We start from the raw sequence: 24,005 nt of genomic DNA on the forward strand, positions 1-24,005 counted from the left end.
TTGGGGAGAAAGGGCGTGTGGGGGGGGGGGACTTATTAAGCTTCGGTCTCTTTTGATTCTTTAAAAGTGAACTAGAACTTTTTATTTTCAATCAAATGAGCCCTCTCTGAAGTTTATACGAGTATCCCTTCTATAACCATATATATCCCCAGAGTATAACTCACAACGCCTGTCTCTGGGCCCTGGGGGGTTGTGTCGATCCTGGAGTTTTAATATCTGATGGTTGAACTATTTTTAACAAAATAGTCACCTCAAATTTTTAACTGACGGGTTTATTCATCCGTCTGAAACGAAATAAGGTTTGGCGTGAATGTTTTTCATTGACTACTTTTTCAATATTTTCTGAAGATTGCCATAGTTCAATGCTCTACATTTGTATTAATTAACTGATTTTAAATAACTTATTTGTTTCAAATTATTAATTAGTTATAAAACGAATTATACTACACATATTATGTTTGTACAACATGTGTCGACCCCGGAGTTTTTGTTATCTGACCCTTGATTTTTCTTTAACAAAATGGTTACCTAAAAATTTTTATCTGATGTATTTGGGGGAAAAAGGGCGTGAGGGAGAGGCTAGTTACCCTTCGATCACTTTTGCTCTTAAAAACTGAACTACAACTTCCAATTTCCAATCAAACGAGCCCTCTCTGAAGTTTATACGAGAATTCCTTCCTAAACAGCTATATACCCCCCCCCCCCGGGTATAACTTATGATTAATTAGTATATATAATTATTATAACTAATGATTAATTAGTTATCAAACGAATTATATTACAAATATATAATGTTTGTACAACATGTATCGACCCCGGAGTTTTCGTTATCTGACCTTTCAACTTTTTTTTTAACGAAATGGCTACCTCAAAATTATTATCTGATGCATTTAGGGCGTGGAGGGGGGGGGCTAGTTGCCCTCCGATCTCTTTTGACTCTTAAAAAGTGAACAAGAACTTTCAATTTCCAATCAAATGAACCCTCTCCGAAGTTTATGCGAGCATCCCTTCCATAAGAACTATATATGCCCCTAGAGCATTACTCATAACGCCTGCCTCCGGGCCCGGGGGGGTGTGTCGACACAGGAATTTTTCTTATCTGACCTTTGAACTATTTTTTAATGAAATGGCTATTATGGAAAAATTATCGGATGGGCTCGGGGAAAAAGGGATGTGTGTGTGTGGGGGGGGGGGGCTGCTTGCCGCCGAATATACTTTGACTCATAAAAATTGAACTAGAACTTTCAATTTCCAATCAAATGAGCCCACTCTGAAGTTTATACGAGCATCCCTTTCACAGGGTTCGGACAGGTCGGATCGTTTCAAATTATAGGCTCTGTCCTATTTTTACAGGATTTCCCGGGCCCACATATAGGCCAAATATAGGATTCGGAAGTCCTCGGGATCAGATCTGTGGTAGATGGCGTGGGATGCCTGGTCACATAAATTCGTCATTTCCCGAGTTTTTGCATTTATTTATTTTTTTTATTTCAAAAAAAATATATACAAATAGTAAAAAACATTAAAAAATCAGATACACATACTGTGCCAACGATTGACTGATACAGGTAAAATATTTGGGATCACTCTTGCTGCTTCTTGGGCATCAATTTCGATATGAGGTCAGTTTTTCTCTTTGCAAGAGACTGCTCCATTCTCGCAGATTCCACCATCTACTCTCTTTCACTTGTTCTGGACTTCACAGCTCCTTCGAGCAAAGAAACAGCTAGGGCAATGTCTATGGAACTCTTGGACTCGGCAGCCTTCTTCATTCTGTCGGTCGCTTCCTGAAGTAGAGTATCTGCTACTGTTCTCTTTTCTTCCTCTGATGCTCTAAGTTTTTTCCTTTTGCTTTCCAGGTCTTCTATTTCTTGCTTTTAGTCGTGGACCTCCTGCAACTTCCACTTGCTGTCCTCTTCGAAAGCTGCTTTCTCCTTCTTGGATAGCTCTTCTTTTTTCTTTTCATCCAGATATTGTTGATACCGAGACCGTGCGGAACGTGCAAGATTCAACAGCTCTTTTATAATAACAAACCGTTCTGGTTTTCCTCTATAAAGCCTCAACGTGTCATATACCATGAGTCTCGCATCCAGAACGCGTTCAGACAGCAAGGCCTGGTCTTCACCGAGAATCCTACCAGAACGCAAGAACCCACGCTCAATATCTGTGCTGCCATGCGATAACGTCAGCGCCGCTTTGATAAGCTTGGTAAGTTCCGGGTACTTGCTGTCCCCGCACTCATTCACCAGTCTAAAATAATGGCTCCAAAAATGATCGATCCGAGTAATGTCCTCACGGGGTCCAGTTTCCGTTCGCAAAAGCAGCCAGTCAGCCTGGGCGACGTCTAAGCTTACTCCAGTCGCAATCTCGCGTGCCACAACCGCTATGTCTGCAATTCTTCTTGAATCCTTCATGTTGATCGGACTCAAACAGCATAAAGGCTCTAGAAAACCATCATTTTCCAGAATACATTTGTTCAAAATATGGCGAATACCCACAAACAAAATGTTTTCGCACATTGACATAGAAAATGGCATTGTCTTTCAGCGTTGCTTGCTCACCGAAAGCTCGTTCCACATTTTCTGAAACTATGGGCTGTTCTGCAAATTTTTCAGCAAGGTTCAACATTTCTGGTGAGAAATTTTCAGTATCGGTCACGAAATCTGGAGTAAATGCCCGTCCGCAAAGCGTCACAACTAGTCTTTTGATCTCTGAGTGCAGAACATGAATGAGAGGCTCTTCTTTCTGGAACAGTTGGGTGAAACTCATAAACAGTTCTGCTGTTCTTGAGTTTGTGAAACTCATGAACAGTTCAATGGCTGACATAATCTTCCTATACAGGTCATCACTTGTCGCACTTCTTGGTGCTCTTCAGCCGAAAATATAGGAATAATAGGATTTTAGCCAAAATATAGGCATTTTATAGGAGTGCACTAAAATATAGGAATTTATTTGATTTTATAGGCGAGTCCGAACCCTGCTTTCATAAGAACCATATACGCCCCAGGACAATACTTACAACGACTATCCCCCGGGCCCTGGGGGGAGTTTTTGTTATCTAATTTTTGAACAATTTCCAAAAAAGTTCAAAAATCTCAAAATTTGTAGCGGATGGGTTTGGGGAAAAAGACCAGCGGGGGGGGGGGGCTAGTTGCCCTTAAATCTCTTGAATCTTAAAACTTAAACTAGAAATTTCCATTTCCAATAGAAGTAACCCCGTATGAAGACTATTCGAGCACCCCCTTCCTAAGAACCAGACATACTTTTACGGCAGAACTTAGAACGCCTTCCTCTGGGTCTTGGGGTGTTGTATTGACACCAAAGTTTATCTCATCCGACCTTTGAACTATTTTAACAAAATGTCTCTCTAAAATTTTTATCAGATGGGTTTGGAAAAAGAAGGCGTGAGGGGGGGGGGGCAAGCTGCCTTCGGATCTCTTTTGTCTATTAAAAGTGAGTTCGAACTTTCAATTTCCAATCAAATGAGCTCTCTCTGAAGTTTATACGCGCATCCCTTTCATAAGAACCATATATACCCCAGGGCATAACTTACGACGCCTGCCCCCGGGCCCTGGGGGGTCGTGACGACACTTGAGTTTTTGTTATCTGACTTTTCAGCAATTTTTAGCCTAATGGCTATCTCAAAATTTTATTGGATGCATTTGGGAAAAAAGGGGCGTGAGGGGGGTGGGTACAGTCTTTTGACTGTTAAAAACTGAACTAGAACTTTCAATTTACAACCAAATGAACCATCTCTGGATTTTTTACGAGCATCCCTTCAATAAGAACCATATATTCCCCCAGGGCATAACTTACAACACCTGCCCTCGGGCCCTGGGGGCTGTGTTGACCCCTGAGTTTTCGTTATATGGTCTTTGAATTATTTAAAAAAAAAGCTATCTCAAAGTTCTTTTCGGATGGGTTTGAGGAAAAAAGGGCGTGGAGGGGGGGGGGGGGGCTAGGTGCCCTTCAATCGCTTTTGGCTCTTAAAAATTGAACGAGAACTTTCAATTTCCATTCAAATGAGCCCTCTTTGAAGTAAATACGAACATTCCTTCCATAAGATCCATATATGCCCCCAGGGCATAACTTACAACTTCTGCCCCCGGGTCCTGGTGGGTTGTGTCGACACCGGAATTTTTATTATATGATCTTTGAACTATTTTTAACAGAATAGCTATCTTAAAATTTTTATTGGATGAATTTGGGAAAAAAGGGTTTGGAGGGGGGGAAGCAGGTTACCCTCCAATACCTTTTGAAGCTTAAAAAGTGAACTAGAACTTTCAATTTCCAATCAAATGAGCCCTCTCTGAAGTTTATATGAGCATTCCTTCCATAAGAACTATATATGCCCCCAAGGCACAACTTATAACCCTTGCCCCTGAAGACTGTGGGGGGAGTGTCCTGCTCAAACATATAATTTCCAGAACTTTCAACTACGTTATACAAAATGGCTATATCAAAACTTTGATTGGATGTGCTTGGGGAAATGGTGGGCGTGGAAGGGGTGTGAGTTGCCTTAGAATCACTTTCGACTATTAAAAAGGGAACTAGCCATTTAAATTCCAATCGAATGAGCCCTTTCTGAAGTTTCTACGACAACATTATCTATACAAAACCTTACAAGCCCCCAGGGCAAAACTTACAACTCTTGCTTTGAGGGCTGTGGGGGAGTTGTCATCCTCAAAGATCTAATTTCCAGAACTTAAAACTACGTTTAATAAAATGGCTATCTCAAAATTTTGATTGGATGTGTTTGGGGAAAAGGTGGGCGTGAGTTGCCCTCCAATAACTTTCGACTATGAAAAAGGGCACTAGCCCTTTGAATTTCCTATCGAATGAGCCTTTTTTGAAGTTTCTACGACAACGCCTTCTATAAAAACCTCATATGCCCCCACGGCATATTTTAAAACCCTTGCCCTGAGGGCTGTGAGGGAGTATCCTTCTCAAAAAAATATTTTCTATGTGGGAATCAACTACGCTGATCAAAATGGCTATCTCAAAATTTTGATTGGATGTTTGGGGGAATGATGGGCATGGCGGGGGGGCCTCTTTACCCTCCAATCACTTTCGACTATTAAAAAGGGCACTAGCCGCTTTTAATTTCCAATCGAATGAGCCTTTTTTGAAGTTTCTACGACAACGCCTTTTATAAAAACCTTATATGCCCCCAGGGCAAAATTTAAAACTCTGCCCTGAGGGTTGTGTGGGAGTGTCCTCCTCAAAAACATATTTTCTGTCTGGAAATCAACTACACTGAACAGAATGGCTATCTCAAAATTTTGATTGGATGTGTTTGGGGGATGATGAGCATGGGGGGGGGGCTAGTTGCCCTCCAATCATTTTCGACTATTAAAAAGGACACTAGCCCTTTGAATTTCCAATCGAATGAGCCTGTTTTGAAGTTTCTACGACAACACCTTCTATAAAAACCTTATATGCCCCCAGGGCAAAACTTAACATCCATGCCCTGAGGGTTGTGGGGGAGTGTCTTCCTCAAAAACATATTTTCTATCTGGATATCAACTACTCTGAACAAAATGGCTGTCTCAAAAATTTTGATTGGATGTGTTTGGGGGAATGGTGGGCGTGGGGGGAGGGGGGTAGGTGCCCTCCAATCACTATCGACTATTAAAAAGGGCACTAGAACTCTCGATTTCCAATCGAATGAGCCCCCTTTGAAGTTTCTACGATGACCCCTTCCATATGAAGTGCTTCTGGGAAAAAAAAAATTTAATAAATAATAATAAAACATTGGAGCCGTATGGCCTTTACTATAGGCAACGCTATAGGGTTGCCTCTGATTAATTTTGATATATTTTTTTTTATCGGGGTTACGCGTAAGAAGTTTAAATAAAAAGATGTTTTTACTTTACTCGAGGATATTTTAACTCGAGGAAACTCGAGGATATTTTAACTCGAGTTTTTTTTTTAGCTCGAGGAAAAGACATTTACATATTTAGGCATGAAACCAAAATATTTGTTGCCAATAGTAGTGTTTGAGTCCAAATTGAGAGGTTGATAAGAACCGAAGTCTTTCCGTGTTGCATAAAAGAGAAGGGCTTATATCAAAGGGATTTATGTTCATCATCATCATAAATTTCGGAAAATTTTTGGTTGGGTTGACATTATCATTGACTTTACTAATCAGTTAACAAAACATACGTTTATATTTCAATTTCCGATCAAATAAACCTCCTCTAGAGTTTATACGACCACCCCTTCCGTAAAATCTTTATATGTCCCTGGGGTATAGCTTACAAACCTTGACCCCAGGCTTCCCGAAGGCCTTGTTATATGATCTTTGGATTATTTTTGGAACAAAATGGCTATTTCAAAATTTCTATCGGATGCATTTGGGGAAAAGAGGAAGTGGGTGGCTAGTTGCCCTCCGATCACTTTTGACTCTTAAAAACGGCACTAGAACTTCAGATCTCCACTCAAATGAGCCCCCTCCAAAGTTTATACGACCACTCCTTCCATAAAAACCTTATGATGTTAATAATAGGCAACTATTATAAATTACAGCCCTTGTCTCTTGAGAGTTTTGGGGGGTTGTCATATCCAAAGACATAATTACTTGACCTTTCAACTATGCTGAAGAAAATGGATATTTCGAAATTTTCATAGAATGTGCTTGGGGAAATCATGGGGTGGGGGAGAGGGGCGTATTACCCTCCAATCACTTTTGACTCTTAAAAGGGCCTTAGAACTTTAAATTTCCAATCGTATGAGCCCCGTTCGAAGTTTTTACGACAAATCCTTCATTACGCCTTATTCAGAAATTTAGGCAGCACTATTGCACTACCTATGATAACTAGAATACAGTGACATTAATTATGGTAATGCTGCACACGAAAACTAAAGTTGAATACAAATATATTTTAAGTTTCGCAGGTATATCCTAAAAGAAATACCCGGGCTATGGCCATTTGATCAGATAAGAAAGAACAAACAAAAAGAAACACTAGTAATGCTACTTGATACCTGAGATACACTTCGACAATAACATCTTCCTCACAAGAATAGACGTTCTTTTGGAATACAGCTCTTACATCTATGAGTGAAGCTACCGTGTTCAAGGCAATTGTTGCAACACAGCTCTTTGATTCCCAAACTGAAGATGCGCTTTCATTAGTCCCTTCTTCAGGCAACGGCTGTTTGCCCTAAACGTAGACATTATATTAATTAGTTTTATGAATATCAACTTTTAGTTTAACTCGGTCAACTTTAAGGCCACAATAGCCAAAATAATATCATCACAGGCAGCGGAAAAGCGCTGCCTAAGTAAAAAGTGAAGTAAGCTCAATGTGCTATTTTTTTTTCTTTCACCGAGTCACTTCGTATGGAAGGAGTTGTCGTAGAATCTTCTGAGGGGGCTCATTTGATTGGAAAATTGAAAGTTCTAGTGCATTTTTAAGAGTCTACGGTAATTGGAGGGAAACCAGCCCAATCTCACTACCCTTTTGCTTTCCGCCTCCCAAAGACATCAGATTAAAGTTTTAACATAGCCATTTTGTTCAGAATAGTTGAAAGGTCCAATAACTATGCCTCAGGGGATGACATTGTTTACATATAAGATTGTTAGACTATACTGTTTACTCATTGTTTACACATAGGATTTGTTATAGGCAGCGCCTAAGTAAAGAGCAATGTGGGCACAATATGTTGCTTTTTTTCACCAAGGTACTTCAGAAAAAGGCGTACAGAAAAGGTTGTCGTAGAAACTTTGGAAGATGCTCCTTCAATTGGAAATTGAATTTTCTAGTGCCCTTTTTAGGAGTCAAAAGTGATTGAAGGGCATCAAGCCCCCCTCCCACACCCAATCAAAACTCTGATATAGACATTTTGTTCAGTAAAGTTGAAATGTCCAGTAGCTATGTCTCTGAGGATGTAAATACCCCACACAGCACTCTGAGCAAAGGCTGTAAGTTATACAATTCGAACATTCTTTATGTATAGTATTTGTTATTGGGAAACGGGAGCTTGTTTGACCTTTAATGTCCAATAAGACCAAGAGCATTCAGGTGAGTCTTTCAGAGAGGTTCAGAGCAGTGTTGAACTAAATCAAAACATACTATGCGCATAGATTGCCAAAAGAGCGCATCACAGGAAGAACTAAGTGTCCTTTAGTATCCAATAAGACCAAGGGCATTCAGGTGAATCTTTCAGAGAAGGTTCAGAGCAGTGTTGAACTAAATCTAAACATACTATGCGCATACAGATTGCCAAAAGAGCATATCACAGGAAGGACTGAGTGTATTCAGTTGGATCTTTCAGGAAAGTATGAGGGAGAAGACCGATTGACTATATTTACCATATTTGCACGCTACTAATACTACTACTGTGTGTGAGCAAAATGAATGAAGTTTTAGAGGTTTTGCGAGTTCAGGGTGCTAGTATTGGTTTGAAAATTAATGTTAGGAAGACCAAGTCACTAAGGCTAGGAATAAGTGAAGATGAAAAGGTGACGTTGGGTAATGAAAAGATTGATCAGGTGGGCAGTTTCACTTACCTTGGTAGTATTATTAGTAAAGATGGTGGGAGCAGTGAAGATGTTAAAAATAGAATAGCCAAGGCTCAGGTTGTTTTTTCACAGTTAAAAAAAGTATGGAAGAATAGGAAGATAAGTCTGCAAACAAAGATTAGAATCTTAGAAGCTACAGTTATGACAGTGGTCAAATATGGCTCTGAAGCATGGACGCTCCGAAAAGCGGATGAAGATTTGCTAGATGTTTTCCAGAGACATTGCTTAAGGATTGTTCTGGGTACCCGGCTGACTGACCGTATTTCAAACAATAGGCTATACGAAAAATGTGGTTCAATACCGCTTTCTAGGTCTATAATGAAAGAAAGGTTGAGGTGGTTAGGGCATGTTGTTCGGATGAAGGATGACAGACTGCCGAAGATTGTTCTTTTCGGCCAACCATCTAGGGCTAAACGGAAAGCAGGTCGTCCCCGTCTGGGGTGGGAGGACGTCATAAAGACAGATTTACCGGAAATCAGGACGTTGGGGGCGGATGTAAAAATCGAGGTTTTGGATCGAGTGGGATGAAAGAGGAGCGTGAGTAACTGTTTTGGCCTCAGATATCTCGGTGTTGTGATGTGATGTTCGACGTAGTAATATTATTAATACTACTACTACTACTATCACTAAAGCTACTGCTACTACAACTACTGCTTCTGTAGCGACTACTACCAAGACTGAGAATATTGAAGTGAAAATTTGAAGCAATGTTGAGGGGAAAGTTAAATTGAACCAAAACATATTATGTGCATACATATTGTCAAGAGGACGTATCAGCAATATCTTTGGAACGGCTTACCTTATCAAGCTGAAAATTCCAGGGCATCAGGAGGGTATGTTCAACTGGCCAAAAGGCTACATGTGCATGCTATCACTACTATTAATACTGCTGCTACTACTGCTACCACTACAACTAATACAACACTACTACTACTACTACTACTAGTATGGTCCTAGTGCTATTAAGGCTAAAAGTATGAAGGAGAAAATTTGAGAGAATATTGAGGGGAAATTTGAACTAAATAAAAACACACTATGAGTATTCACATTGTCAAAAGGGCGGATCATAGGAATGGAGTGGGGTATTAAGTTAGAGCTTTCAGGGAATGCTTGAAGAGGAAGATCAGTTGATCAAAAAGTAGCATGCGCACGCTACTACTAATACTACTACCACTGCTACTATTATTCCTACTCCTACAACTACTACTCCAATTAGTGCTTCTAATGCAGCTACTACTAAGGTTAAGAATATTAGTATGAAAATTTCAGATAATACTACTGCTACTGCTACTAAAGCTACGGGTATTAAGGCAAAAACTTCGAGAAAGGTTGAAACAGTGTTGAACTAAATAAAAACACACTATGTATATATAAGTTGTCGAAATAACGTACCAGCAATAATCCAGGAAAGGTTTATGGTATTAAGTTCAAACTTTAAGCGTGTGTTGAGGGAGATGTTGAACAAAACTCAAAAGGTGCTATATACAGACTGCTACTAATGCTGCTACTACTATTACTACTGCAACTATTGTTACTACTGAGACTAAGGGCATCAGGGAGAAGCTTTCAAGGAATGTTTAGGCGGATGTTGAACTATATCAAAACGAACTATGAGGATATCAATTGTCACAAGGGTGTAACAGTAATGTCTCAGAGACGGCTTACATAATTAAGTTGAAATTTTCAGGGTAAGTTGGGGCGGATTTCGAACTAACAAAAAGGCACTATGTGTAAACTACTACTACGGTTACTGTAGCTAGTGAGGCTAAGCAATCCCCTTCCCAAGCCCTTTTATTCTCCAGACACATATCAAAATTTTGCGATGGCCATTTTGTTCAGCATTGTTGAATGGTCCAGTAACTATGTCTCTGGGGATTTTAGGGATGCCAACTCCTCAAAATCCTCAGAGCAAGGGCTGTTAGTTATGCGATTAGCCCATTTTTTAAATATAGAATTTGTTATTGGGAAAGAGAGCTTGTTTGAACCTTAGTGTTCAAAAAGATCAAGGGCATTCAGTGAAGATTTTGGATAATGTTGAGGGGCGTGTGGAACTAAATCAAAACACATTATGCGCATTTAGGTTGTCAAAAGAGAGAAACTCAGGATTGACTGAGGGTATTAAGTTGTAATTTTGAGGGAATGACGAGAGAAATGATTGATTAACAAAGGGCATGTTGAGGGAATTTGAACTAGCCAAAAGGCACTGTGTGCATGTTACCAAAATTGCTACTATTACGACTGCTACGACTACCACTTCTACTGAGGTTAAGAGTATTACGGTGAAACTTTCAGGAAATATTCAGGGGGGTGTTGAACTAAATCAAAACACAATGTGCGCATTCAGGTTGTCAAAAGGATGTACAAGCCATTTCTTAGGAATAGCTTAGAGCATTAAGTTAAAACTTTCATGGCGTGTTGAGGGGGACGTTGAACTAACCAAAAGGCATTCTTCGCATACTGCTGCGGCTACTTTCGCTATTATTGCTACTATTACTACGACTACTACTACTGAAGCTAAGAAAAAGAAGGTGAAACTTTCAGAGAATATTTAGGGGGATATACTACTAAATCAAAAAACATTCTTTATACGCAGGTTGTCAAAATGGCGTACCAGCAATATCCCAGGAATGGTCTTGTGTATTAAGTTTGAAACTTTCAGGGCGTATTAAGGGAGATGTTGAACTAGGTAAAATGGATACAGTACTACTGTTACTACTACTGGTGCTACTACTACTACTGCTACTGCTACTGCTAAAACTACTACTACGACAACTACTACTAGCACTGCTGAAGCTAAGGGTATTACGGTGAAATTTCAGGGAACATTAAAGAGGATAGTGAACTAAATTGAAACACGCTATGAGGAAGAAGATTATTAACAGGCCGTAACAGCGATATCTCAGCAACATGTTAGAGCATTAAGTTGTAACTTTCAGTACATGTTAAGGGGGATGTTGAACCAACCAAAAGGTAATCTACTGCTCCTACTACTTATACTATTAATCCTAATATTACTTCTAAGGTTAAAAGAATTAAGGAGACACTTTCAGGAAATCTTAAGGGGTATGTTAAATTAAATTAAAACGCGCTGTGTGTATACAGGCTGTCAGAAGGTCGTATCATGCGTTATATAAAGAAGGGCTTAGAGTATTGGGTCAAAAATTTTAGTAGGGCATGTTGATGGGATATGTTGAACTATTAATAATGCATTATGTGCATACTAGTACTAGTAGTACTTCTACTGCTGCTAGTACTAATATTACTAATATAGTACTAATAAGGCTAATGGTATTAATGTCGAACTTTCAGGAACTTTTGAGGGGGATGTCGGGCTAAATCATAACATGTTGTGCGCAAACAGGTTATTGACATAACGTATCAGCAATATCTCAGAAATGGCTTAAATTAATTAGTTGAAACTATCAGGGCATGAGGAGGGAATGTTGAACTAGACCAAAAAGGCACAAGGTGAATACTATTACTTCTGCTAATATGCGTACTACTATTGCTAAAATAACCCAAAACAAGCAAAAACTAAGAGAGAGAGAGAGAGAGAGAGAGAGAGAGAGAGGGAGAGGGAGGGAGGGAGAGAGAGGGAGAGGGAGAGAGGAAGAGAGGAAGAGTGAGAGGAAGAGAGAGAGTGAGAGAGAGAGGGAGAGGGACGGAGAGAGAGAGAGAGAGAAGGAGAGGGAGAGAAAGAGAGAAAGTGAGGGAGAGAAAGAGAGAGAGAGAGAGAGGGAGAGAGAGAGAGAGAGAGAGAGGGAGAGAGAGAGTGAGAGAGAGCGAGAGAGCGAGAGAGAGAGAGAGAGAGAGGGAGAGAGAGAGAGAGAGAGAGAGAGAGAGAGAGAGAGAGAGAGAGAGAGAGAGAGAGAGAGAGAGAGAGAGAGAGAGAGAGACAGAGAGAGAGAGCGAGAGAGAACGAGTGAGAGAGAGAGAGAGAGAGCTAGGGCGAGCGCGAGAGCGAGCGAGCGCGAGAGAGAGAGAGAGAGAGAGAGAGAGAGAGAGAGAGAGAGAGAGAGAGAGAGAGAGAGCGAGAGAATGAGAGAGAGAGAGAGAGCGAGAGAACGAGAGAGAGAGAGAAGCAGGGTAGGAAGAATGATTTGAGTAATATTTAAGTTATTCCTCTTCACTGTTTCCTACTGGCCTAAGGATCTAATTTAATATAATCAAACTATACTTAAAATCTTTTTGCATTTGAGTTCAGCGATGAGTTTCTTTTTTTTTTTTTTTGCTTTACAGCCAATAAGTTTATTGCTCTCTTTCCTTTTTCTAGTTTTATCCTGCAAACAACATTAAACGTTAATAAAAGCTCTCTAAATCTTCCAAGAAAGATAAATACAAAGGAAAAAAGGGATTAACTTACCCCCAAGACTAAAAGGAGGTTTCTGAAAATTCTTTCTTTTTCTTCTTTGGAAAGACAACTATATACACAACAAAGTTCAGCACCAATGGTAAAATAGTCACTTCTCAGGCCAGCCAAATAAGAAGCTTTAAGTCCTTCTTTAAGAAGGTTAGTCAATAGAGACCACCAATCATCACATCGAAGCTCCCAAAATAGTGGGTGCAGTATCCTGAAACCCAAGATAAGGACTGTTATGCATTGAGTATATTCTTTCTCTTGCAATTTATCATACCTTAAAATCCTGTTTACAAATCTTAGAAACAAAAGTTCGATAGCCTAACCAATGAAGCAAAATTAGCCTTAATTTATTTCTATGTCATTCTATCTCGAAGAACTTATTCCAATTGAAGTCACCTGGAGAATTGCAAGAATGGAAGAAAAGTAGGTTCTATATTTTTGCTACTTGAGTTATCTTGCATTTGTTTAGAGCAAACTTAAAATTACAGAAAGTTGAACAAGTTCATACGGATTTACGAATAAACACACTTAAATACAGTTGGTTACTATTGGATGAACCTTGTCAGCCTGGGTTGACCTCAAAGGCTTGGCCAAAAAAACTATGATGTCATGAGATTTAGTCCTTACTCACAGTTCAATTTACTTTTGCTCTCTATAATTATTAATTCTACTATTTAAAATATGTAAATTTTCCCCTGAGGATTTGGCATAGTATAAATGTAAGGGCTTCCTCTCAGTGGCCAGTAAAGGTAGTCTCAACTTTGCCACTTTCTAGCATTGGACCTAAGCTTTATATAAAATTTTACTATGGTACCGATGAGAAAGGAACAGATACAGAACTAGATACTAGACAGCGAGATTAATAGAGAATTAGTATCTAAAAAGCATCTAAAGATATCAAAGTTACAAAACTGGCTCTTCAACCAAACATATGTAAAAGGTTTTATAGTGTCGACCTATATGATTCGACTCTTGGACGGTCATAAAGCTATATTCTGCGTAATATCAATTCAACTGAAAGCCAGATTCGTCACATAGAATTTATTCTAACAAAACATAAATAAAACAAGGTTAGAAAGATCTTATTAATGGCCTACAGATACCATGATTCGATGATTGAGTCAATACTTAACCAGATCTGTTACTCTACACCTTCAGAATATGATTCAAGATCAAACAATATTCAAGTGTCACTGAAGCTCAAAAAGCTCAAGTTGTTCTTTTAAAAGGAAAGTTCAGAATTGGAAAGCAAACTTCAGGAAAATGATTAGAAATCACGGCTATAATGTCTGTTCTTCAATTGGGTTAAAGAAACACATTCTGGAGCCACTAAAATGCATGGTTTTGGAAAAAAATATTTGAAAAAATTGAAAGACAATAACTTTTGACAAAAATAATCTTTGACAGTGATGTGCTTGGGAATACTCGATCTTGCCCTTCCCAATAGTGATACTCAAAATGCAGCTAGTCAAATTCCTCACACATTTCGAAGACAAAATCCTAAAGGAATGGCTCTTTAAAATGTCTTAAAAAAAGGATTCTAAACGCAGTGAGGACAAAATCTAGGATTCAGAATACTTGGCCCAACAAAAGGGCTCTATTTGATATCAAAACGAGTCAAAACCTTGCTCCCATACAATCCGCTATTCTCCTTACGTTTTGCAATTTTTTTCTGATCTCTCATGTGCATGCCATTTTCTTTCTCTTTCTTTAGTAATAATATTAGTGGTTAGCCTACCGCTAAGTTTCATGATTATTTTTGTATGCCGAATACTTTCTTTCAATCTCTTTGAACTTATCCCAAATAGATAAATAAATTCAAATATTTAACCAAAGCCTTTTTTTTAGAGAACAATAGGCTTAAAATTCTCGCGTCACACTGGGATTTTAATCTCCTTTTATTTTGAGCATTAGTTTGTTTCGTATTGGTTCTTTTGGTGCATTAACGCATTGAAGTTTCAGCTTAAAATCCAGTTTTTTAAGTTTAGATTAAGACTTAAATTTAAATGAGAACTATTTCAATTTAATTTGAGACTTAGCCAGTTTTGGCACCGACTCTGCCCATAAGATCATTTTTACACCGAATCGGTTCAAAGCTTAGACTAAGTTGGTCTTTTCACTGTTTCAGGACTTGCTTGTTGTTTCTTTGATGTAGAACTTACATTAATCCCGCACCGAGTCAAGAATTGCCTCTTTTCTGCATGGAGTCTATGAATACCTTGGCCTAGCCTAGTTTGTGATCTAAGACACTTGGTTTGTTTTTACAATGAGTTGAGATTCAGATCATTTTTGAACCTGGTCAGCACTTAGCTCATATTTAAACCAAATCAGGACATAGCTTATTTTTCACTAATTCAGTAACCAGCTTGAAGTTAGCTTTTTTTTGTAGTGGTTCAGGGCGTAGCTCTTTGTTACTCTGCATTTCGACAAAGTCAGGTTACTTTGTTACTTTTGATTTCAACCAAGTCAGGAATTAGTTCATTTTTGCAGAGAGTCAGGAGTTAGCTCGCCTTTGCATCAAATCGGGACTTGACTCTTTTTTGCACTGAGTCAATCCAAAGCTTAAACTTTGCTTGTTTTTGCATTGATATTGCGACCTTTGCACGATTCTGGTTTAGACAAGGTTAAAATAGCTTGATTTGTGGTAAAAGTTTGGCAGTGGAAGAAGGTTTGGAGACGTAATGAGATGAATCCGTGCCTCACATCACACATATCAAAATTCTTCGCAAAATTTCGGTTTTTACATGCCAATGTGTGACGTGTCTATCCTTTCTACAAAAATGAACCTATGAAAACTGGACCAATTGTATAATTTGGAAGTTTGCCCCTGGGGCTGTGGGGGTCACATTCCCCTTCCCCTGGAGGCACTTTTGTTACATTCCAAACATTCTGAATAAAAAACATCTAAAAATTATAATCCGATGGCAAAAAGAGGCTAACAAAGGATTAGAGCAAAAATGGGTATATGAGGGGGGTTTCTTGTCCTCCAGTTTGCTTTTGACCCTTCGAAAGGGTACTGGGACTTTCAATTACTGATCAATCGTCAACTGCGTTGACGCTGACGATTCTATCGCACGCAACAGGAAGTAACTTCAATAGAATTTACTTCCTTTATAAGAGTGTTTTTATTTATTCTGGCTGGCAAATTTTACGACTTAAAAGACAAATTACAGCCTGTTCCTAGGACCAAAAATCAATATTTCGAAACCATTCGTTTTCTGTTATTTCACACGACTTACTCGGGCCAACGAAATCAAATACAACTCAATTGTTAACGCAGTTCAGCAAAATCCCTCAGTTGAACTAACACACACGATATTCCTTCATTCATTGAACCGAAAAACTTTAAATTTTGGTTAAAGCTAAATGTCGTAATCAAATCAATTAATATACTTTGTATGTCTAACAGGGTTGTCAACTACTGCCGTCTCAAAAGAATGCAAATCAAGGCCAAAAAAGAGGGATTTTTGCTCAAAAAGAGTGCAAGTAAAAATATTTACGCGCGCGCGGCAGCAGCCACGCCCGCAGCCCCTCATAACTTTCTGACCATTCTTACGTCATCATAAGTTATCCTGTGATCATTAGACATACTCAGGGGTGGATCCAGAGGGGCTAGGGGGGGGGGGGGCTATAGCCCCCCCCCCCTATTGGTGAACATATTCTTAGTCGCAAAAAATAATTCTTCTTCTTTCTCTACTGAATTTTCTTCTTCTCTCTTTTTCTTGTCAATTTATTTCAAATTTTTATATGAAATGAGTAGTTTTTTAGGTATATTCTCAGAAAGTAGATAGCTGCTTGTTCGGCAAATGTTCTGCTTTGCTTTGAGTACGTTAAGTTTGAGTATATTAATGAACATGAATAAATGCGAATGAGACAAGAGTTCTGAGAAAGAGGTATTTTACGTCATGTGAATTAGAGAAAAGTCTTTCTGGGTAGTTTATCCCAACAACACAGAACTGCAGATGTAATTTTTTTTTACTGTGTCAAAATAACATCAATAGCTTGCAAAAATGTTCAATGATACGAGTAACATAACGTTTCATTTCGATAAATTTGCAATGTCAATCAAGGAGTGGTCGGAACCCATCAACAATTGCACAGAATTTCATAAATAATAATAAAGTTAATAGACCAAATTCTTTATTATATCGTCAAAGAATGGTTGCGCCAAACAGTTTTTGACTTTTTTTTTTTAATAAATTTGAATTTCACTTGTAATTTGATTTTGATTTGATGTGCTTCTTCTTAAATGATTGGAAATACTGGAAAGACAACTGAGGGACGGAACAGGTAGAGATAACAGAGATCATACCGGCTAACTATTGTATCTTTTGCACACAAATAGTTTAATTTGAAGTTTTTTATTTCGCTAATACTTTTTCTAACATCATTTCGTAAAAGAGTGCAAAGAGCTAATAATTTTGCCAAAGAGTGCAACTCCGGTCCGTGGCTGGAAAGAGTGCAATGAGGTAAAAAAGAGTGCATTGCACACGAAAAGTGTCCAAGTTGGCAACCCTGAATTTGCCTAACACGTCTACTCCTAATTAGCATAATTTTTAAAAAAAAAAATTTTTCCTGTTGGAAAAAAGATTGGAATTGGAACTTCAAACAAACCAAAATTATTGCTTCTCACCAATGCAACATATATCTATAAAACTATCTCAATATTAGCCCAACTAAATCGACTCATCATATTTCCATATGCTGAAAATGTTATATACACCTCCGTTGAAAACATGTTTTAAAAACTTTGGTTACGATGGGTCGTGGTTCGCTCTTTACTAGGTTGCAGCCAATGCTCCAACCATGATAAGTACATTCGTTTATTGGCCGTTTACACACAAACTATATAAATAAAAATGAAAAAGTCGCGGGAAAAGGAAGTCTCGTTTGGCTAAGACGGAAGTTTTCACATTTTTTTATGGGGGAGGGGGTGTCTTATCAAACTATGAAAAAAATGGTCTAATAGTCACTATATCCATACATAGACAACTTTTTTCATAGGTTAATAGAGGAATGTAGATCCTCCAGCACTACCCTCAACCCCAGCGTTCTCCCCCTACACTACTGCTTCTCTGCACTCCTAATACCAGATCTTGTTCATGAGTTTTGTTTTTTTTTGTCTACAAAAGGATCTATTTGCTCAACAGATTAAAATACAGGAAGTATCAAAACTTGAAAATATAAGTGATGGTGCATAAATCATTTTTCTTTACCTGACAGCTTCGCGGAAATTTCCAGCCTCGTAATGCTCCAAAGCAATAGTTGACACTAAAATAAAAAATAAATAAATCATAAGTTCGTACAAGATATTTAGAAAAAAAGACACCGTCATAAGGACACAAAAAAACGTATGAGAATTAAGGGGGAAATTTGTAAAAATATAACATGCCAAGATACAAGACACTTCATACTTTTGGGCCAAAGAAATTATTTTTATTATGTTTTAGACTTGAAATGTACTTACACCTAAAAACTATATTCCTTTATTCTTAGCCGATATGAATTTTAAGGGCGGCCAACACTGTTTCTTTGTTTTCCCTCTGGGCCTCTAAGAAAAAAAAAATACTTTGTGTATGAATATGCACAATTAAACTGGCAGAAAAACATTTAAATAAAAATTTACACAGCATGCTCCAAAACACTATTGACCGGAAAGAAGATTCTATCGAGTTCTAAAAACAAAAACCGCACAAGATTTTGACTAAATAGAAAAAAAGTGGAATTTGGATTTTTTGCGGAGGACTTTTGTCATCACAATAAGTCAACGTTCCATATAACTTCGTATTGTTTTAATCATGAAAAGGTAGAGTGGTTTTCGTCGTTTCTTATCTCAAGTTACATGGGGCTTGAATTATTTGGTATATTTGACCATGGATACTCTTTGTTTTATTTAGTTTATGGAAATAGGCATGCTAACATTATTAATCACCAAAAGTTTTTGGAATACTGTAAAAGTATACTCTTTTTCGCGAGACAGGTACCCATTGCAGACTTAGTAGCGTCTTTAGAATCGTCTCTCAAAGAATGCATTAAATTCAAGGATTAAAACTCTTTACAACAACCACATAAATATGCCAGATTCTTCAGACTAAATAACCCAAAATTCGTAGCACAAAAATACTGAATGAACTTCGTGAAGACTCTTCTATGACAGCTTAATTTATATTGGTTGGGCAACGTAAAGTCCTGCAGCAGTTTTTGGTCGGCTTCATCGATATAAGTATTGTAACGAGCAACACTCGTCTTTTTTTTCGCCATCTATTAAACACTGTTGCTGTCAACTCCTTAAATCTTTTAATATAGCAGGTCTTGTGAAGAACTTTTTCAAAACAAAAATAATGATACTTTTCTTGAAGACTATCTCGAAAGTACGCTGTTTCTGCTCACAACCATTCAATATAGCGCTTAAAACAAGATGCAACATACCTGACTCTTTGCAAAAAAAGCGGCGAGGGGAGAGGAAAGACTCATGGGCCCATTTATACTTGATTATACTGATTGAAAATCCTTGCATGATTACGGTTAAAAAAGGTGACACATGCCTATGTTCCACTAAAAAGTTGCTGTTTGAAAGGAGGGGGTTGTTGAAGAGGGCATGGGCCCCCTTTAGACCTCTAATCTACCAGCCTAGTTCTATCATGATTCCTGTTCAAACAGGACACGACAGACCCATCCTTTAACTAAAAAGTTGCTGTTGAGCGAGGGGCGTACGTAGTTGACGAGGGCACCAGCCAACTTCAGTCCTCCAATCATGCAGATTGAAAATCTTTAAATTATTCCGATTCAAATAAAGTATAACATATCATGGTGCAAAAATTTGGCTGTGGAGGGAGAGAGAACATTGGAGGGACTCTGGTACTTTGATTATCCAATCATATCAATTGAAAGCCTGAGTGTGATTGCGAACAAGGCGCAACAGGCCTACCTTTCCGCTGGGAGCCTGGCGGTGGGAGGGCCAGATGAGGTCGCCAAGGGCAAAAAGGGCGATTGTCTGCTCTTTGATCAATTTTGTCCCTTTAAAAAAACACTAGAGCTTTGAATTTGTGACCGAACGAACCCCCCTTTCTGCGATGAAACCAGAAAAAAATGGAAGATGCATTGCCCTTTTCTAAGTTTGCGCTAGCAAGTAGATTCCGATAAGAAAAACAATAACGAAAGGGATGCATGAAGCTGGTATTTTTAAGAAGAGTAGTACTCTAGCACAATGAATCTCTTATGTGCAACATAACTTGATAGAGCCGTATTTCTGAAAACCCACAATGCTACAGGAGAAGGGGATTGTGTTATCATTACTGTGTGTCTGGATAGAAAGGTCCTTCTCATACTGCAGACGTCTCCTTCTCATATTTATAAAATGTCAACATTTCAGGGCAGGGAGAAAAAAAAATCATACGACTTTTCCTGAATCCAAGTAAAAATGAAAAACAAAATGTTCATAAATACGTCAATTTGAAGGTTAATAGAAAAAAGGAAGGAGTAATAAGAAACACAACATTCAGAATATTTCTTAGACAAAGACAAAATAAAAACCATTGCTTTTGGCGATATATTTCAACTAGCTGTTGAAGATTTTGCATTGGTTGCACCATTAGACACAGTTTGAAAAATCACATAGAGAAAAAACTTTAAATGAATTCTGTCCAGAATTTTAAACACATAACTTGCAAGCGAGGACCACGGTATCTAATAATGGTTGCTTACAATAATATTAAGTCATGGTAACTAGCACTTGTTCGTTTTTAGGTACTCTTGCAAAATGTTTTAATATCAATAAAACATGGAATGCTTTTTAAAGAAAATGGAAAAGTTATCAGTAGACATTATTAAACTTATTTGCTAATGCGACATCAGCTCACTTTTATTTAGCATGACCGAAGTAATTAGCTACACTGTCCATTTTTCTATCTAGATCTGTATCTAGACCTCTGTGAAATATTAGACAGCAATATATCTAAAGACTACTGAGAAAGACATAATTGTCCTTTAGAACTGTCGCAAACTACTAAAAAGGAAACCACATGAATATAAGAAACTTACTAAGTCTTCGCTTATGCCCGGGAGACTTCTGATTTTCAAAGTGGACCACAGCTCGACTCAACAACGATATTATATAGTTCTAAAATAAAATATATATATATATATATATATATATATATATATATATATATATATATATATATATATATATATATATATATATATATATATATATATATATATATATATATATATATATATATATATATATATATATATATAAAGGAATAAAATAGGTCTAAAAAGAGGTGCACCATTTTTGGAAGTGAAAGCATTCACTCGTTAACAACAACTAATATAAAAATAAAACGTAGAAGCGTAAATCAATTTTCCTGAATTTCAAAACAAGGCTTCATTACAATACACAACTGGGGATAAATTGCGGAGCATGAAATGGTGGAGGATGATTGAGATAAATCAGATAGCGGAACGCAGAGATGTCAGGGGAGAAGTACGCGTTTGACGAAACTTGGACGTTGCTTCCATCCGACAGTACACATTTAGCGAAGCTTGAACACTATTCCTGACCGATCGCCTATTTAAACTGCGTGGCTAGCCTTGTTCCCTGGACTTAGCTTACCGTCACGCCCTTACATGAAAATCTGGTAAGCATTTACTCTGGTAAGGATCTGATTCGATTCAGCAACGATATTATGTATTTAAAAAAGAAGACAAATTTAAAAGCATAAAATAAGTTTAAAATAGATTTGCCGCTTTTTAGAATTGAAGCATTTACTTATTAACAATAATAAATACAAAAACAAATCAATGAATGATAAAGCCCAGAACAAACATAGAAGCACAAATCAATTCCTATAAACCTCAAAACAAGGCTTCTTTGCATTACATAAAAATGGGGATAATGGTGGAGCCTGAAATGGCTTGAGGATGATGGAGATAAACCGGGTGGTAGAAGGCAGAGATTTCAGGCAATAAGTGCGCGTTTGACAAAACTTGGACGCTGATTTCTACCAGAAGGACACATTTGGCAAGACTTGGACAATATTTCGGACTGGTCGCCAGTGAAGACTCCGTGGCCAGCCCCCCCCCTGGGTTTAGCTCAGCCTCATGTCCTTATTTCAAGATCTGGTGCAGACAAGGTAAGCCACTTCCTTATACTGGGCATTTCTCGACTTTTTGTTAGTCTTTGAAGTGGTGAGTAAGAAACGCTGCCGAGGGTGGAATATCTAAGGTGGATAGGGGTCCTCATTTGGTGGTTCCGTTTATATTACGTTTTCTTAAAAAGAAAGCTGGTTGTCGGGAAAGAAGAGTAAGTTTTAAGTTCAAGACGCCTTTGGACACTGAATAAAATTCACAAAAGAAAGAAAAGGAAGTTGTTTTTTTTTTAAATATAGTATTACCGGGTGTTGTTTCACTTTTTCCTGAAGTATCCAAAGTTAAGTCAGTGAATGCATTCAGCTACATTTTCTCCCAGGAATACTAAGTTGGTAATGACTTGGTAATCGGACAGTATAACTAAATTTGTGACCAAATTCAATAAATGACATTTTCACCTCATTTCTTCACCATTTCAGCATTTTCTATTTATTGAATACTGGGAGAATTATAAAAATAAAGTTACGCTGCGTTTTCAGTAGTCTGCTTTAAAGATGTTGAAAAAATCAAAAGGAGTTTTAGGCTAACTGCTTTTGGCTCATCGAGTGTCTTTGTGCGTATATTTTTCGCTATGAACATTTTCGTCAAGGGACAATGTTTGTGATAAGCTGCATAACATAAATGGTACTTTTTCTTTTCGTAGTAGCTATGCGCGGAAAAAAAACCCTTTAGTGTAGACTGTAATATTTTTTCAGATAAATGGCATGTGCCGATAGCTGGAGCAGCCCAAGAATTTGCGCCATTGTAAAAACCGATCACAAACGACAAGAAAGGCACTGAGCTTTCTCAGAAGAGCGACACTAGCATAAATAAGGTAAGCCAGCTACGAAGAGACAACAAGAGTGTTTACGTTGACTTGATACATTGACTGCCACTCTAAGTACGCTCACAATTATTGTATCGAAGGAAGGTTAGCTCGTGAAACTGAATGAATAAAAACGCGTACTAAAATGGAAAAGATGTCAGCTTAGTTTGGAGGACACTTGCCTTGTTTCTGGGTTTTAATCTAATACTAAAAATCATCAAAAATTTCACCAATGGCAGGCATTTGAGACTGTGGAACTTGAGGGATCTGTAGAACGTACTTGTAGCATCCTGCCGAAGTTGTACAATCCGAGCAAAAACTTTCTGAAGCCGGTAGGTCGACCGATGTAGCAAAGCATGACGTATATTTCCAAGGAATTAACTTTTTCAAAAAAAATGAAAAGGCTCTTTGTTTCAGACAAAGAGCCATTTTCAATAAGTGATCGTGTTTTTAAATTGGAGGAATCCGGTTGAAAAAAAGGCAAAGTTGAGCCTTACTCTAGGATGCCGCTGAAAGAGAAGTTGTTTGAACATTTCAATCAGAACATGTAGTTGCCAACATAGACAGGAAGGCAGAAATATTGTTTTTCATTCAAAAGGAGTGAGCAATGCTGCTAAACATGGCCAGCGAGGAGTGGCGCAAAATCACCGTCCTGAAGGCTACGCAATATTTTCTTAAAATAGCAAGCCGTCAGACCAAGAACCTCTGTATTGGCAGCTCAGGCACTCACTATCTTTTATACAGAAAATATGGAGCCCAAACGAATTTTGTGCTCCCTACCTAGAATGTATTTCTTCTGTTACTACCGTTATCTTTCATAGCTAGACCACGCTGACCATTGCAAATGTACGGCAGTGAAAAATTCCATTGCATGGAGATTATAGCCTCTTTGGCTTCTATTGATGGCTCAAAAATAATGTTCGTTACCATACAGGCGCTTGTGGTAAACGAACACCATGGCAAGACAAGTACATTTCTTTTGCCTTTGATACATTTGTTAAATTTGTGACGCATTTTTTTACCATTTCCGAATGTTCAGTTACTTCCAAATATTAACAGTATATGCACTTCCCGTGACAGTGCAATAATGCAACACAAAAATACCCCCTTGTATACTTCCACTGGTATAAATAAAACAACACGAGTGATTGGGCACA

The 24,005-nt window shown here is 38.1% G+C and overlaps 1 protein-coding gene across 3 annotated transcripts in view; it reads right to left on the bottom strand.

Annotated features, from left to right (window-relative positions):
* LOC148952162 (trafficking protein particle complex subunit 11-like) overlaps window positions 1-24,005 on the bottom strand; it is a 249,466-nt gene that overhangs the window by 178,939 nt on the left and 46,522 nt on the right. For all 3 annotated transcript variants that reach the window (XM_089089622.1, XM_089089620.1, XM_089089619.1), the window contains 4 exons: window positions 20,928-21,006; window positions 18,104-18,158; window positions 12,891-13,098; window positions 6,988-7,166 (listed from right to left, as the gene is read on the bottom strand). In XM_089089622.1, coding sequence (XP_088945748.1) covers window positions 6,988-7,166; window positions 12,891-13,098; window positions 18,104-18,158; window positions 20,928-21,006 — 521 coding nt within the window. The remainder of the gene's footprint in view (window positions 1-6,987; window positions 7,167-12,890; window positions 13,099-18,103; window positions 18,159-20,927; window positions 21,007-24,005) is intronic.

Source organism: Artemia sp. Qi Xiang Cuo, chromosome 5 (genome assembly GCF_049724085.1).
Source record: "Artemia sp. Qi Xiang Cuo chromosome 5, ASM4972408v1, whole genome shotgun sequence".
Taxonomy (NCBI): domain Eukaryota; kingdom Metazoa; phylum Arthropoda; class Branchiopoda; order Anostraca; family Artemiidae; genus Artemia; species Artemia sp. Qi Xiang Cuo.